This window comes from Homarus americanus, unplaced genomic scaffold, assembly GCF_018991925.1.
Source record: "Homarus americanus isolate GMGI-L3 unplaced genomic scaffold, GMGI_Hamer_2.0 scaffold32929, whole genome shotgun sequence".
In the NCBI taxonomy this organism is placed as follows: Eukaryota; Metazoa; Arthropoda; class Malacostraca; order Decapoda; family Nephropidae; genus Homarus; species Homarus americanus.
The window spans coordinates 19,104,461-19,122,300 of NW_024737097.1; the positions used below are offsets into that span (position 1 = coordinate 19,104,461).

A 17,840-nucleotide genomic window follows, 5' to 3' on the forward strand; every position below is an offset into this window, starting at 1 on the left:
ATAAAAACCCAAAATAATCACCAAAAATATAAAATCTATGAATATATTAAAGAAAACAATTAGGTAAAATAAAAGAATGGATGAGTTAATATGAAGATATAAATAGAAACAAGGCATAAAGTTCTAGGGTATAAAGTAGTGTCAGCTGTGAGAGGTTCTGGGGGCGGCTGAGGCTGACTACTACCTCACATTCCTCGACCTGTAAACAAACAACACAGCTCGTCCCTCCTTACTACTGGCGTCTCTTACCTACTATCTCTGACAGCTCTACCTACTCTCTCAGGAATGACCTTATGGCTCCCATTGTAGTAAGTAACAACACTAATCATCCTTGTTCTTTATTTGATACTGACAGTTGTATTTACTGTTTCTGGCAGCTCTGTACTGTTTCTGGCAGCTCTGTCTACTCTCTGGCAGCTCTGTCTACTCTCTCTGGCAGCTCTGTCTACTCTCTGGCAGCTGTCTACTCTCTCTGGCAGCTCTGTCTACTCTCTCTGGCAGCTCTATCTACTATCTATGGCTTCCACTACCGTAAGCAACAATGCTGATTATACTTATGCCTTACTAGGTACTGGCAGGTCATTTTACTGTTACTGGAATGACCTTATGACTCCCATAGTAACAAAACTGTTCAACCTTCTTCCTTTCTGGTAACTCATTCTGTTGTCTCTGGAATGATTCTGTGGCTGCCACTGTCATAATTAACAACACTGATCATCTTTTTGCCTTGCTAGTTAATATATATGATTTAAAGGTTACTACAACAGCAACAAAATTGCCCTGTAAAAGCACTGGGAAAATTAATACCTGTGAACATACCTGTATGTCTAAAAGCTCATAATATTTATAGACAAGGATCAGGGTTATACAGCCACCTAATGAAAAATATCTAGGGAAGAAAATTTGTCTTACCTCAAGACTAAAGTAAATCAGGTGGAAGAATAGTACTTTTCTTACTCATATTTTGTCCCTAGTTTTTCCCATAAATTAAGATGCTACTGTCACCTTCACTATTTATAATTGTTGCAGTGTGCACCAACCAACCGACTTTGAATGGTAAGCAACGGAAAGCTTCCCTGGACAGCCACCAAAATCCTGTTACATGTAAACAAACATGTAAAACTAATGTTCCACTGGGTTTGCATGAGGTGTGTGTGTGTGTGGAAGCAAAACCTGACATATTCTACTGATAGGCCGAGGGTAACAGATAGATGACCTAGGACCCAGAAAACCAGAAAAATCTTCAAAACTTGTTCAGTCATTGTTCTAAGGGTCCTGGATTTGAGGGTCTATACCTGTATTGTAATTGATTTGTATACATTTTGCATAAAACAATGCAACATTATTGTACATTACAATAATGCATTTATATATTACCAGTACTGTAAATATAAATTAATACAATGTTACTGCACAGTCAGCTGATCACCACCATGTACTGTACTGTACTAATATCAACAACTCTGCACCTCTAACACCATTAACCCTCTGCATTACCAATAATTTACAGTACCAGCCATCCACACTACAAGAATCATACTGAATATTATTTTTTTTACAGAAAACTGATCTGGGTATAAAGGAGAATAATAACACTATCCTTTTTAATGAGTCCAAGGCAGAACTCTTCAAACTAAGTGATGGATACAAGATTCTTCATCACAAACTAAAGACACAATGGAAAGTTCTCAGGTAAATATAAAACTGTTTAATGTATACTAAATCTTGAACTTAATTGGAAGCAATGCATAGGAAAGCTTTCACAGATGATGCCTTCCATTTAAAGGTTAATGATAGAAATTTTCATAACCTAGTTTCATTCATGTAAGACTTATCAATGTAAATAATTGCTACACTTCAATTGATATCTAATGATACCTCAGAATTGAATTTTGAAAAAATAATGGAAAACTGTACAGGTAAATGTGATTGATACATTCCCTGAAAGTATTGTGCTAAGTGAAATTAATAGTCCCATAGGAAAATAATATGTAAAATTGAGGGTTGTTTGTTTGATTGAAATTATGCGTAACAAATACCTATGAACAGATAATCCTTTATATACAAAAGGGATGTATAGTACCCAGTATTCCTTTTAAAAAAAAAGGTACAGTACTACACTGAAAACATTTAATTTGGAGAATATACTTTTTTTTTCAATTCATATCATTATCATATCTTTTTTCAGCAACCGTGATGACCTGACAAAAGAAAATTTGGGTCAGGCAAGTGTAATTGTTTTTGCCTGTCCCCGGCAAAGGTTAACTGAAGTTCAATTTTCTATTTTACGGCACCATGTGGAAGATGGAGGAAGCCTTTTTGTCATGGCTGAAGAAGGAGGGGAGAAGAAGGCCAACACAAATATTAATTTCCTTTTAGAGGAGTATGGCATAGCTGTGAATAATGGTGAGTGTCAGAGATACTCGTGATTGCTTCTTCACTGTCTTTGTTATCATCATCAGCATTAACATCTTCCCCTGAAGCAGCTTTCACTGTTTCTAACCCCATTGGATTTTTAGTTGTTGAAGGTTCACTGAGAGTCAAGCAATTCCTGAAATCATCTTTGTCAGCCTCTATTAGACCTGATTCATGCACGAGTTTAGCCCTGGATGTGGGTGTTGAAGAGTAAATAGAGACAAGTTTCAAATGAAAATTGGTGTGTAGAAAGAATAGATGAGAGGTATTCTGGGTAATGTGGATATCAAACTACAGTTAACGCATAAGAGTGAAAGTTTGAGGCTTCATGTTCGTGGTTCCTCCTGTAAAAAAAAATGGACTAGAGGATAGTGAACACCAAACCAAATAGTAATATGAAATTTATCCTCAATATAATTAAATTTGAAGTTCCATTGTAAAAATTCTATTGGTGTTTCAGACTCGGTGGTGCGGACTTGCTACTACAAATACTACCACCCTAAAGAATGCCTTATTACCAATGGAATTCTTAATCGTGCCATTTTGGAGGCAACAGGCAAGAATATTCCTGGGTTACTTCTAGATGACACTCTGCCAAGCAGGTCTGTAAAGTACTGTACATGGCAATGAATGTCTCTTTTGTTATTTTAATATTTTATGTTTCTTGGGGTCAGCCAAAGTTGACTTGTTCAGCTAATCTTGCTTAGGACTGAGCCTGGGTCCTTGTTAGGCCCCAGTCACCATGAATTAGGGCTTCCCTGGGTTCCCAAAGCCTCAAGCAGGCATATTCACTAGTCATTCTGTCCAGGCTTAGCTATAATCCAGGATTTCAGTTTCAATTCCACACATGTCTTAAAATTCAAAATATTGATTCAGGTGAGCTTGTGTGAAGGGCAGTACTTGACCTTACCACATGATAATTAATAGATATTTCTGGCACAGTTTTAATGATATGCCCAAATTTATGAACTGTAGTTACAGTACTGTACAGTATAGTCTGGATTTACGCGGTTTTTGTTTACGCGTTTGGTCATTTACGCGGTGCCTTGCCAGAATGAAATGTTTTAATTACACGGTAAATTTCATCATTTACGCGGCGAGTGGCTGGAGAGGTCCAGACGCGCTGCACCATTTTTTACTCACGCGGTCCATTCTTGACAATACGCAGGAAGCGGCGCGGTGAGGGGTGCGCATTAGGTCGCTCTTACGTTATTGCTGACGTCATATGACATATCGGACTGTGATTGAGCCACACATCCTTACCACCCACGCATTCCCTCCGCCGCTAGGTGTGATTGGTCTAATGTAACATGATGTGCCCTGCCACCAGAAGTCGCTGACCTAGCCGGGCCAGTCTCATTGTTCTCAGTCCGCGTATACAGTTCTCTCTTGTGCCCGCTATTCCCCTCACAATGACTTCCGCTGGACCCCCACCACCCCAGAAAAACCTTGAATTACCTGGACCAAGCCATGATTATGTGAAGGAAATCATCGAGTTGGGGGAGAAAATTAAGCTCTTCCTTGACAACGACCCAGACAAGCAACGGTATGAAGTGTCTAATAACCATCTGTCGAAAGTTATGGAGCCGTATATCCAGATCTATCTCGACAACATCAATGCTAGTCGCCAACGTAATATTAAGGACTTCTTCGCCCGCAACCCACCACAACCACAGCCAGCCCAAGTCAGTGATACTGACAGTGAGGATATGGACTTTGAGGGGTTTGTCTGGGAGGCCCTACAAACCTCTGCGAGTAGTGAAAGTGATTCACCAGAGGGCAACTAATCTGCCCTCTGCCTCGGAACCAGCCGCCATCCACGTGTGCCGACCCATCGCTTCTACTAACATAAGTGTTAAACACCTTTAGATTTGTAGTTTTTTATTTAGATATTATGTGTGTAGCAATACCATCATAAAATTATACAAGGTACGTATTGTGTCGGAAAAAGTGGAGTTTGGGAGTCGGCCCAGTCTCTATTTCAATTAATCCCATATGTTCTGTTATTTCGTTTACGCGTTTCTCGTTTTACGCGGACCCCCATGGGTTCAATTGACCGCGTAAATGCAGACTATACTACAATTGTACAAAAAATTACAGTAGGGATCACTTTTACACGCTTAGCTATTGTCATCACCATAATTATCATAACTCTCATATGTGCATATTTATATCAATACTGTATCATGATTCTGTAACTCAGCCTCCTCACTGTTTCAATTTTCCAGGTCAATGTCCTTTGTTTATCCATTTGGGGCCACTCTCAATGTTGCTCGCCCTGCTGTTGCTGTCTTGTCTACAGGCAGCATTTCTTTTCCTCTGAACAGACCAGTAAGTTTTTTAGGTGTTTTATACAACTTCATGTGATACGGGGTAACCATTGCTGACTGTGTCTGTACTGATCAACCACAGTACCTCTGCTCAAATTCCTCTATATCTACCAGTCACTGGCAGATTGGGAGCTTAAAATGGACTGGGGAAATGCTTGCAAATTGGCCCATATGATCACATCACAAATTCATCTATATTATTATGGGTTACAGTACTCTTTAAAATATCAGTGGGCAAAATAATCAGTCTTGATTGTGCCCCCTATACCCGCTCCAGTAATCAGGTAATTTCTTATTCGGGAATGTTGTAACATCACTGTCAATATTAAATATAAAAATTATCTTAAAACTGCTTTCTTAGTAATTGTAATTTTTATTGAAGCTTTGTTGTTCTTAATAAGTACTTAAAATGAGGAAGATCATTTGTAGTCACCCGGTATATACAGCATAGTATATACCATATGTGGCCTTTTACAATGTAGTGATGACAAAGTGGCATTTCTCTGTTATATATTTTTACAGGTGTGTGCCTTTTTTGAGCACCCCAGAAGCCATGGTCGAGTGGCAGTTTTGGGGTCAGCTCACATGTTCACTGACCAGTACATTGACCGTGAAGAGAACAGCAAAATCAAGGATGTTATATTCCAGTTCCTCACGGCCAAAGATTTCAAATTAAACCAGATTGATGCTGATGATCCAGAGGTATATGTGAGAAGGTTTTAGTTGTCATGGCTTACACTACTGTATATTAATGGAGAAGTTGGTGAAACCATGAATATTTAAATTGTATTAATGTTTAAACTGACCTCAATGGTTCATGGTTTACCCATTTGAACCATCTTATATACAGGTCTGATAATACTTGCAGAGTACAAGAGGCTCTGGATTTCAAGAATTAATTAGTGTAGAGTAATAGAATTCAAACACAGTACAGTACTGTAGAGTGGAAGATAGATTACATCATAGATAAGTTAGAAATTTGTTTTTTGTTTTCAGGTCTCTGACTACAATATGACACCAGATACTGCATCACTGGCAGAGAGTCTGCGCACCTGCCTTCAGGAGTCTGAAGAAGTACCTACAGATTATACACAGCTGTTTCATACTCAGGTAAAATATAATAATATTTCATTCAGTAATAAAAGAACTCTCTTAATGTGACCCACACTTTTATCAGCTGGTCGGTGGTGAAGCTTTAGGGGAGGAAAAATCTGCTAAGCTCTTATCATTATTACAATAATCTTCAAGATGATCAACATGACTATTATTTCTTGTGTTCAATATTTTGAGTATTTTTTATATTTCTTATAAAATTTTGTTTGAAAATGGGAATTATTAAAATATTTGGTGTAGTACTAAATACAATACAGGTTGGTAAGGTGTCTACCTAAAAAAAAACCGGCATTTTCAGAAATTGGAACCAGTACAGTACAGTAAACCTACAGTACTTTAAAGGTTTTTTTTCCCCAAAACTTTTGGGTCAGGGAACACTTCCTTATTTTTCCCATGGGAAGTTCAGTGGAATGGATAATGAGACTGTACGGTATCTGACCTTGTTTACTAGGGATGGGCTTACCTAATAACAATGTTGTATTGTATCTGTTTTTCTGTTTTATTTTCTCAAAATAGTTAACATCAATAGACATGCAGCTAGTGCCAGCTGGGATAGAAGCATATAATAAGCTGAATGTGAAACATGAACCTCTGCGCCTCATCACTCCACAATTTGAGACACCTTTGCCTCCACTACAGCCTGCAGTGAGTACAGTATCCCAGTTTTGTATATTTGAGATTTTGTAATAATAATCAAATATCTTTACCCAGAACAAACATAAACTTTTCTCCAGTACTCAGTGATATAATTACCTAAGAATAATTACCGTATTGATTCAAAGAGGTCCACAGCTCTCCCTTCCCAGTCACAGGGGATATGCTCCTTGGCAAAACTGATAATGAGGATAATATGATTGTGTAACCCATTATTGCTTTACCCCAGAAGACCTGCAATAGAAGTACTAAGTCATAAAAATGGACACAGTAATCTCCTATAAGCTGTACTGTATAACCTCTACATAAAGTGTAAAAATCAATTGTACTATACAGTATTGAATGAAGAACCTAAATAATAATAAATCAGAACCTACATCACAATGAGAGAAATTGTCAGATAAATTAACTTGCAGCAGAGACAAGATAGCCTGAGCAGCATTGAGAGTGAGTTGTATACAACCAGTGTGCTGTCTTCCCTGCTGACTGCTTTCATAGGTGCACCACCTATGATATTATTATTAGTCCTTTAAGTTATTATCATCATTGTTAATGTTTGGGTGTGAGTAAAATATTACTTATAAACTCTTCTAAAATAACAACCAGGCATTGCCTTGGATCACATTCACAATACACCAGAGTATTCGTTACTCTGAACAAGTTACATGCAAGACACCTCACTGCCTCTAACCTTATTTAAAATATATCAGCCATGCCTTATTCCTCTGGATAATTTATTCCTCTAGATAATTTATTGTATTAGTTTCAGTAATACACTGTACTGTATTCTTATTCCACTTATATTTAGTACCCGTAATGAGAGAGATATTGGAGAAACCTCGAGACTTGGAACCATGAGACGGGAAGTTGGTGCATTTTACTCTATCGTGAGAATTGGAAAGCGTGATTTAGGATGCCATGATTGGGAAGGGAAACCTGTAATTAGTATCTGAATTTTGTGTTACATAAAAAAATTTTCATGCATATTTTATGTGAATTATTATAAATTAAATTATTTTGCAGGTATTTCCTCCTTCCTTCCGTGAGTTGCCACATCCTTCACTGGAGCTCTTCGACTTAGATGAAGCATTTAGCTCCGAGAAATCAAGGCTGGCTCAGGTAAGGAATGCTGTTTTATAAATATGCATTAAAGGACTGAAGAAGGTAAGTGAAATCTGTCTTTACCACCTTGTTTATGAAATGGTATAATATATATATATATATATATATATATATATATATATATATATATATATATATATATATATATATATATATATATATATATATATATATATATATATATATATATATATATTAGTGTAAGATATTCATCAAGGTATATTGTAGTACAGTAATTCAAGTATTTGATTTCTAGCATATACCCTTTAGTAAGGCAGAGATAGAAACATACACCAGTGATACCCACTTTTGTGTGGTGTGTAAAAAATTTACACGGCCACCATATATTTGATAAAAAGGTACAATTTAAAGTTGTAAAGATCTGCAAAAGTTAAATGTATGAACTGTACTGTATACAGTATTTAAGGGGTACCTTAAAGTACTGGTCAGATTGGAACACTTCCTCATAAAAATGTACTACACTGTTAAGCCTAACCTATTTATATGCTATCATATTAACATACAACAAACCTCCATGGCCCATTGGTTGTGAAGAAATGGGTCTAGAGGGTTGTGAATTATGCCTTTAAAACAGTTGCCCTCTGTTGGACAGCCCCAAGGGGTTTTACCCATATTTACATTGAACAACTTTGAAACAGAAACCATTTTCTTGGGTTTATTAATATAATATGGTTATTGATTGGTTGTTACATTTTTTCAATATATTTTGACAGGTGACCAATAAATGTAAAGATGAAGATTTGGAGTATTACGTGCGAGAATGTGGAGATATTCTTGGTGTAATCTCTAAGCTGCCTCCTACATCAAGGGATGCTAAACATATACTTGAGTACATCTACACTCAACTTGTAGAATTCAAGAAATTGAACCAGGTATGTAAAATGGGTTTGTGTTATTACATCATTGTTTATTGTTAAGTGTTACGTTTTACAGCCTTAATGTGTTTTTGCCTCCCTGATTGTTTACTATAATACATGAGATTTTTATTTTGTGTTGTAAATATTTTGATACCAACATTTATTATTATATTCAAAATATATACATTGTTTTCATTCATTCTGCCCCATCAATTTTTTGTGTGGTCAGTGAAGGACATCTCCAAATGTACTTGTGTATATATTTGTGCTCGACGAATGTGTTCACAAGGAACAAATTTTATTGTGCAAACATCAGTAAAAAGAAACTCACTTTTGTAATTTTCAATGCAACTTCTTCATTTTCTTATCATGTTCCCTTACTCTCATATCCTTCTTTTGCATTGATATCTCCTAATGGTACTTTTCTGTTTTTTAAGTTTTTTGATACAGATATTAAACTGATCCCAAAGCTTCACATTTGTATCTTTCTCTGATTGGTCATGTATGTACTGGGGTAAACACTGTAAAAAGGCATATTTAACTAAACTACTTTGCATTCCAGCTAGAAATATTGAGGAATATTTGTTGCCATATCTTATAATTTTGTATTTTCATTATCAGCAGCACAAGGATTGTCATACCCCTTTTCTTTACCGTTACATTATTTTCATTCATTCCAGGTCTCACCACCCAACCTTTCATTCCTTCTCATATATCACTTCTCCCATACTCCTCTCACTAATAGATATGTTTCCTCAACTCTTCATATGCAGTACATACAGGTACCCCCAGATTTAAATAGGGTTGTGTTCCTGGAAACCCTAATGTAAATTGGGAGCCTTTTAACATGGTTTCAATGGGATACATTCCTGGTCTCTCCAATACAGACATGTTTCACATAAAAAGCTAATGTACACTAATTAAATACAAAAAAATTAAATCACACTCACCACAATAATAATAACAAGCCTGGCGCTTAACAGTGTCGAACTTTGTCTCCAGGGACACGGTCTTCCTTGAAACCTTGGCTTTCTCATAGGTGGGAGACTCGGCAAAACACTTGCTACCTGTTTTCAGTAAACATTAATAACTTCAGTCACCAAAACAGAACAAAATCTGAACAATAGTGTTATCATCTCACCAATAAATGGCAAATATCACAGCAATCACAAGGTAACATTGGTAACACGAGCGAGGGCAGGAGCGATCACGTTGGAACAAAGCGTGAAACTGTAGTATACAGGGTGGCGCGCGGGTAGATGATGCTGTGCAGAGGATGGAAAAGCAGTTTCTGCACATAGCGGCCATCTTGCATTTAACAAGTGAAGGGAGAGATGTGCTTACATTCTGTGTCAGCCAGTAGAGCCTCCTGACAGCTATCGTTAATGTGGAATTTGCCTAATGTAAATTGCAAGTGTGTTAAAACCTAACTAATATTAAAGCGGATTATCGTAAATCGGGGGATACAGTACCTGTATTTAGTCTATCCTTCTGTGAAATTTTGAAATAATTCCCTCATCTTTTCTACAGGATTAATTTCACTCATATTAGATGCAATTATATTTTAAAAGCTTCCTGTGCTCTCCTGCTGCCTTTTCACCAATGTTGCCTTCACCCACAAGGGGCCACTGGTTGGGGATGCACTAAGGAGACTGTGGATGATCATGCTTGTACTGCCCATCTCCTGTCTTGTATCAATGAAACTTCACATTACTGGACTCTTAAAATTTTAGAAACCACTATTTTTGCACCTTTTTTTTTAATCTGAATTTTATGTTGAGGTTCCATGTCTGTAAATACTGGATGGAATGTATACAGGGAACATCTGGCTTAGTAGTCCTTCTGAAATGTAAAAATAACTAAGCCAACAGATATACAGTAGCCTCAGTTAATCTCAATACAGTATTCATGTTTTGAAAATACTGTAATACATTTTCTACTTGGTTTTGCAGTTGTTGTTTTTTATCTGTCCATTATGTTGAGTATTGTTTTGATAACTGATGTGGTGGATCAGGCAACTCATGTACTGCATCATCAAGCTTGCAGGATGATGCCTCGAGGTTCTCCAGAGTTCCCAGTACCCTTCCACTTTTGTGACTAGCATATGCGATACTGTACTCAAAAACTCAACTTGAAAACTAGAGACAGGATCTCTCAGATCAACTGAAACTCCTAAAAATCAGGATAACTCTTGATGAATCAGTTGCCACAGGCTATAAGCTAAGAGTTTGTTGCCACCATGCATTTGTTCCATGGTTCAAGCAGGCCATAAAATAGGACCCAGTTTCAACCAGGTTTCAGTTTCCAGTCACACCTGCTGTTTGAACCTCTCATCTGGCTCCATTTTTTTAGGCAGCTGAATGGATTTTTTACCTGTTTATCTTCATTCTCTTGAAATGAGGTTAAGCTTACCATGGTAAGTGCAAGGTAAATGAGTTGTAAATTAGGTAGTGGTATAAATCAAATGGCAACACATAGGTAAAAGGGTTCAGCTTAAACCAGGTATTGCTGTACTGTACTTCATTTAATTACTGAAATATAGAGTAGGGTGTTATTCCCTTAAAATGTTAGCATTGGAGTTTTGAAGTTAAACAAAATTCAAGAATACAGTATTGAAGAGAAGAAAGTGGTAAAGCAAGCATCCTACAAAAGGAAAGTATTGGATAGAAAGTAAGCAACAACTGAAAACTTTGACCCTGAAAACACCAGCTGTACCTGAAATCACAACTATGAAGGAAAACATTATTCTCAGTGGTCAAGTATCATCAGAAAAAAGAAAAAACAAAGAGCAATCCAAGATATATTTATTTAAAGAGAAAGTAAGACAGAAATATGTAATATTTCTAGGATTACTCTTTAATAGTGAATGCCATTGAAACAAGCTTTAAAGAAAATTAGGGTGACCTTCAAGAGGAAAAGGATAGCACCTAAAATGACTAAAAAGGTTGAGGCAGAGATTTTCCACGGCATTAGACTCACTCTCTAGGCGACGCAATAAAAAAAGTCATTCCAAACCTGTTTATTTATACCGGCATTTACTAAAATCAGAAATGATTTGCAGACATGAGATGCTCGTGTAAAGACGAAGATATGGATACTGTCGCCCTGAGAAATTAAAACACTTGAACTGGCAAGACTAACATACCAAAAGGTGACAAAAAGGAAGAAACCTGAGTTGTTTTTAATGATTTTAAAGTTTCAGAAAAATAGTCAAGACAAATAGAACCTGTTTTGAATGTGGTGTACATCTGTAAAGGAGAAAAGGACAAAAGTGGTATGAAGTGTCATGTTTTACTTCCACAGACATCAGTTGGGGTAATAAACATTCATATTAAATTTAAATCCTTTAGAAAACCCCTACATACTCTCATAGTAACATTTCTGGTTTAGGAGTTACAACAAGAATAGGTAACTTGGACATACAGGGTAAATGTCTGATGTAGATGAATTTAACCTTTGATCTCATAGGTGTTACATTAAGATTCATTTTTGTGTAATTTTTGGTTCAAATGATGATTACTACATATCATTGATTAATTCTTTTGCTCGGCACATTTAAATTACGGTACACTTAACCCTTAAACAGAGTAAAGCATCCCTAAACTGACTCTACATGCACAAAAACTGGGACGAGAGGAACATGAAACATCCATTGATGTTGGCCACCGTCCCTGCAGCCAACATAAATTTATGTTGGTCACTGTTTAAAAATTAATGAATGCTAAGCGCACACTCAGTATATGGTGTGGATACACTCCATGTATGCTCAGCGATGTTAAGTACATACAGTACTCAGCACTTGCTCAGCTTATTATTAGCGCACACACTCAGCATATGCCTGGCACTGCGAATCCACTCTGTGTACTCTGCATACACTCAATACAAACTCAGTACGTATATATTTTGCATATGTTCAGTATATATTCAACACAGTATATACTCAACATTTCACATACTGCATATTTTCACTTTATTTTGGGGGCATACTCAATGCATGCTTAGTATGAACATAAACTCAACAGTCAGTGTAGATGTTCACCACATACTCCGTAATTGCTCACCACAAGGTTTTCATACGCTCAGCAAATTCTGACCACATACTCAATACTCAGTAAAGTTTACAGTACTGTACTCTATACTAAACACACACATATGGTACATAATCACTGAACATGTACCTAAGTGTTTTTTATTCTCTACATCACCTTTCTGATTTGGCCACACAATATCTTATGTAGTGCTTTACCCGATACCTGAAAGAAGTGCAGTAACAGGCTCTAATGTAACTCTGTACCAACATTATCTTTCACATTCTTGTTCAAAACTAATCAACTTTGTGTAATCAAATCAGTTAATATCAGCATCAGTGTCCTTGAACTCGCTGTTGGGTTACTCGATATTAAAATTTAGTATTTAGGCTCTTCCATTAACTCTTGAAGTACAAACTCTTCATTACATTATTTTGTCTCAGACATATTAAAAACACAATCACTACAGGAGAATGTAGGGTAATGCCAATGGAAGAACTCCTAGTAAGTTTTTTTTTTTTTGCATTAAGGGACATACATTTGGGCAGAAAAATTTGACATTTCACATCATTTTTGTCTTAACATAGTATTGAAACTTATACCTGAGGAAATTTGTAAGGAATGTACTGTTTACTGGAAGCAATATGATTACATCTTGACAGGCAAGAGAACTTCAACTGGAACTCAACAAGAGAAGATTGCATTTCTGCAGAGAGAAATGTCACCAAGAGAGCTGTTTCAATACTTTATTAAGTTGTTGGAGAAATACCCCTTCCATCAGCTAATGGCTCTCTGGGAAAGAAAACAACTTGATGATTATATCATGTTGTCTTTACCCATTAACCACCATGAAAGTTAATTGTACAGAGGTAAGAATGAGTTCCAGGCTCAGTAGTGTGACTTAACTAAGGCAAGTCTTCACATCATTGTCATGTTTATATTCATCTTCACGAAGATGTAATGGCAAGGAAAGCATTGCACTCTTGAAGAGCTACAAGTTATTGAAGCACACATTTTGTCAAACATTATGATTTATGCACTTTCCCAGGTGCTCATTGTAAATTAAAATTGCTGTTGGCTAAACACATGAGTTTACAGAAATTATGCAGTTCTGGACGGGATAGTATAAGTTGCAGTGGAGATTTCAAACATTGCCTTGCAAACTGACTTTCCAGTCCAAATACTTTTTTTTCTTCATACCTTGCATGCAAAAATGGTCCTTTTGAAAGTATATAATTTTTCTGGTTTTCCACCAAGAAATAAATGAATTACACCATGCAATAAAGGAAAATGGGAGTAATTTAGGGTGCCGCAAAATAAAGCAAAGTATCAGACCATGAAATGCTACCAATAATATATTTATACACACTCAGTGTGTACAGTGAAAGAAATGAAAACTAACCTATTGGTAGATGCTTGTGCTTGGGTCAAGAAACAAGTAGATAGGCCCCACTCAACACGAAGGTTAGATTCTTGAATGCACGTTGGGTGAGCTTCAGAAGATATGGGGATGATGGGGAGTGGGACATTCAGTCTTCAGATGACCCAAAAAATAAATACTGTACTGTACAAGTTTTATATTATGAAAACCATTAATGTAAGTTAATATTCAATGAAATCATCATACATACTCTTGTCAGGGTTGAGTCTTTAAGACCAAATCTTAAGGGTAAAGTTTGGGGCTATCTGAAACATGCATGTTATTTCTGTGGGAATGATATTCAAGCATGTGCAAGTGTTGAGGCATTTGGAAAAGGGGGAAACAAGTTGTGGGTAAGGTATCACTAGAGCTATAGTTTAACATCACTTCTGAGGTTTGTTTTGTTTTTCTATAAAATCTGAATATTCTTTGTTCAAACTAAATCTCGGTTTAACATAATTTCTGATTTGTTTTTATTAATTTACTAAATTTATTTGTTTCATTAAACTATGATAATAAAACTGTTTAAATCAATCTTAACATTTAAAACTTCTGACATTCATATTTTTCTTTATTTTTTTTGGCTTGAAATGCTGTTCAAATTAAATTGCAACATATAACATCATTACTAAAAATTTTATATTTTTTCATTAAAAAGTCTCAGTACGATTGGTTTTATGTAACTCTCAACATTTATCATCATTTCTGATGTCTTCATGTTTCCTCATTCAAAAAATATCAGAATGTTTTGTTCAAACTAAATCTCAACTTTGAACAGTATTCCAGGCCACCTCCATCCAGCTGGCCTCTATAATAAGATCATCATTTAATCTCCTGTTATTTATTTATTTTACATTACCGTACTGTACCTGTATTTAAAATATTAAATATAGCTTTATATGTTTTAAGTGAAGTACAGTACCATTTATCAGAACAAATTCATAAAATACAGTCTCTCCTCGACTTACGACTGGGTTCCGGACCGACGACCAGGCCGTAAGTTGAAAATGTGAAAATAAAAATTCTAAAATGAAATACGGTACAGTAAAAGTATCAATAATGAAAAATTAATAAAGTGTTACTGTGCACTTACCTTTAATGTAGTCAGCTGAATGCACACGGGGCCACAATATTTTTTTAATTAAACATGGAGACTACATTAATTGGATGAAGCAGAGGAGGAGACAGGGCTGGGTGGGTCATCAATTTTGCTTTCTTCAGACAGGCTAACATACTTGCTTGTCTAAGGTATTGAATCATCTTTAGGGAGTGAAGAGGTAGCAGTGGTGGGGCATGAGGAGACAGCAGTGGGGGGACTTCTTAAAATATATGTCCAATTTAGACTGCACAGTTTGCCTTTTCTTTTCATTGTAAATCTCCCTCTAGCAAGCAAGTGCATCTTGGATCTGTATGTCAACTTTTGCAAAACGCTCAACATTTTGATCCATTTCTTCAAACATTTGCATCCCCTTATTAATACTAGCAAATGCCTCTGCCTTGTCCTTCAAAATTGTTGATTTCGTCGAATGAGAGAAGCCATGGTTGCCACTGATTTTCCATTTTCACATTGCATTATTATTTTCATTTTCATCTCATAAGTAATTGAATGTCTCCTTTTCTTATCAGCACCATGAGAACTCTCACTTTTATGCTTGCCAGCCATTTTAAAGGGAATTAGAAACGAAAATTTTGTCAGTACACAGCGTGATCACTAACAATAACGAAAGGCCAAACACCAACTGAGCGGGCTACGGCGTGGATGCAGTACACCACGAGGCGGCCCAGTCCACGCTATCGTACGGAACAGAAACGTTTCGGTACTAGAAAATACGTTATTTGAAAAATATTTTATACGACTACGGCGGTCGTATGTCCGGGTTGTCGTAAGTTGAGGAGTACCTGTATAACCCCTAACGGAATTCCAACCCAAAACATAACATTTACTCTAGTTTGTGAAATATTAGAGGTTGGCAAGATTTTTGGAAAACACCTTTTTCTTCTGTATCTCAAAAGTCATTCCATACTTTTTGGATTCCTTTAATGCAAATTTTCAGAACTCGAGGGACACCTGTAATATGTTCTTAGTGTTTTTATATACAGGCACTGTTTGTATACTAATGTGGCATGTTTTACATTTTCAGGATCCAGAGACCTTCAGTAGACCCAGATCTGAGTTGGAAGATATCTGAGGGTGAGATCTTTCACTAACTGTCTGCTTGTTGGCAGGAACACTGTACTGTATTTATTATAACTGTTATTGCCATTACAGTAATGAATACAGTCTGTAGTATAAAGACACTTGTGGCTTTTTACTTGCACAAACTACAAATAAAATAATTAAAGGAAATAAGCACATGCAGTATATTATACAGGTATTGTACTCTGAATCTGAACAAGATGCATTGATAAACAGAATGTGCCACACCCCAGAAACCAAATGTCATTTTGTATTTAAAGCAGATTAACACTTACCCCCAATATAGGCACAGTATTGTATGCTTTATTGGAGTCGTTTTGAAAGATCATGGACTTGATTTCATTACATCTTGTGAATGAGATATTGAATGTTATGATAACATTCAGAATTTTATATTAAATTATGGGAATGCATTTTTAATATATATATATATATATATATATATATATATATATATATATATATATATATATATATATATATATATATATATATATATATATATATATATATATATATATACATCTGCTCCCCGACTTACAACGGGGTTAGGGACCCAAATCCAGGTCGTAAGTCAAAAATACTTTAATAATACATAGAAAATCTAAAATGGGTGTCTCTTTTTCTTCTCAACACCACAAAACTCTCACTTTTAAGCTTTCCAGCCATTTTAAAGTGAATTACAAACGAAAATTCTGTCAGTGCACATTGTAATCCCTGACATTGGGACTCGAAAATATGTAATTTGACAAAATTTTGATACGTCTGAGGCGGTCGTAAGTCGGGGAGTATATGTATACTGTATATATGTATGTATATATATGTATGTATGTATGTATATATGTATGTATATATATATATATATATATTTTTTTTTTTTTATTATGTGCTATTAATGTACTGTAAAAGTTTCATCCTATCTACTTCATGAATTACCATAATTCATTCTGTTAACAACTGGTTCATGCCATCACCACATTACTAGTTATAGTATTAGTTAGTGAGAGTTTGTGGGGTTCTTGTGTCACCTATTTATATACTGTACAGTACTGTATTATTTAAGTATCTTGTGGTTGAACACACAGTTTTTCATGTACAGGCATGTTGTAATTTTACCATTATGTATTTTATTGTAATTTAGATTTACTTTTTATATAGCACATAACTATATGTATGATTAAAAATGTTAGATACTGCATAAATAAAATTATTTGAGAAATTGAGAAGGGCGCCTAAAATTTTTACTATTTTCAAACTTTTGTCATAGAATTGGTTCACACAACACCATTTGGCTTTTCTATTTATTTTCCAAAATATAGCACACACTATTGTTATTAATTATGAATTAACTGACAGAAAGCAGCCACCCTTTTGAGAAATATAGGAGGTAATTTACAGAGCTCCATTACCCGGTAACACATCTGTTGTGTGAGATACAGGGGTTAAGTCCACTGCGGGCTGGGCACTTGGTGATGACCTCTGCAAATCGGAGGTGTGCGGAGGACATATCCATTGAGAAAAAAGGGGTTCTTCCCCTGAAATGTTCTATGCATATCACTGTTAGGCATTTACCTAAAGTTCTACATGTACAGCTCAAGGTTAAAAAGTTTTGGGTATATGCTATATAAAGAAAAAAATATTAAAAAATGCCCAAGTAAAATAATGTTTACTGTACTTAAAAAA

At 35.8% G+C, this 17,840-nt stretch overlaps 1 protein-coding gene across 1 annotated transcript; it reads left to right on the top strand.

Moving 5' to 3' along the window:
• Positions 1 to 167: 167 nt before the first annotated feature.
• On the top strand, positions 168 to 16,661 carry LOC121873274 (intraflagellar transport protein 52 homolog). Its single transcript, XM_042376715.1, has 11 exons — positions 168 to 308; positions 1,562 to 1,692; positions 2,189 to 2,406; positions 2,876 to 3,017; positions 4,644 to 4,746; positions 5,268 to 5,447; positions 5,742 to 5,855; positions 6,375 to 6,503; positions 7,536 to 7,631; positions 8,369 to 8,527; positions 16,102 to 16,661. The coding sequence occupies exons 1-11, from the start codon at positions 294 to 296 to the stop codon at positions 16,147 to 16,149; spliced, it is 1,335 nt and encodes a 444-aa protein (XP_042232649.1). The 5' UTR covers positions 168 to 293; the 3' UTR covers positions 16,150 to 16,661.
• The last annotated feature ends 1,179 nt before the right edge of the window (positions 16,662 to 17,840 follow it).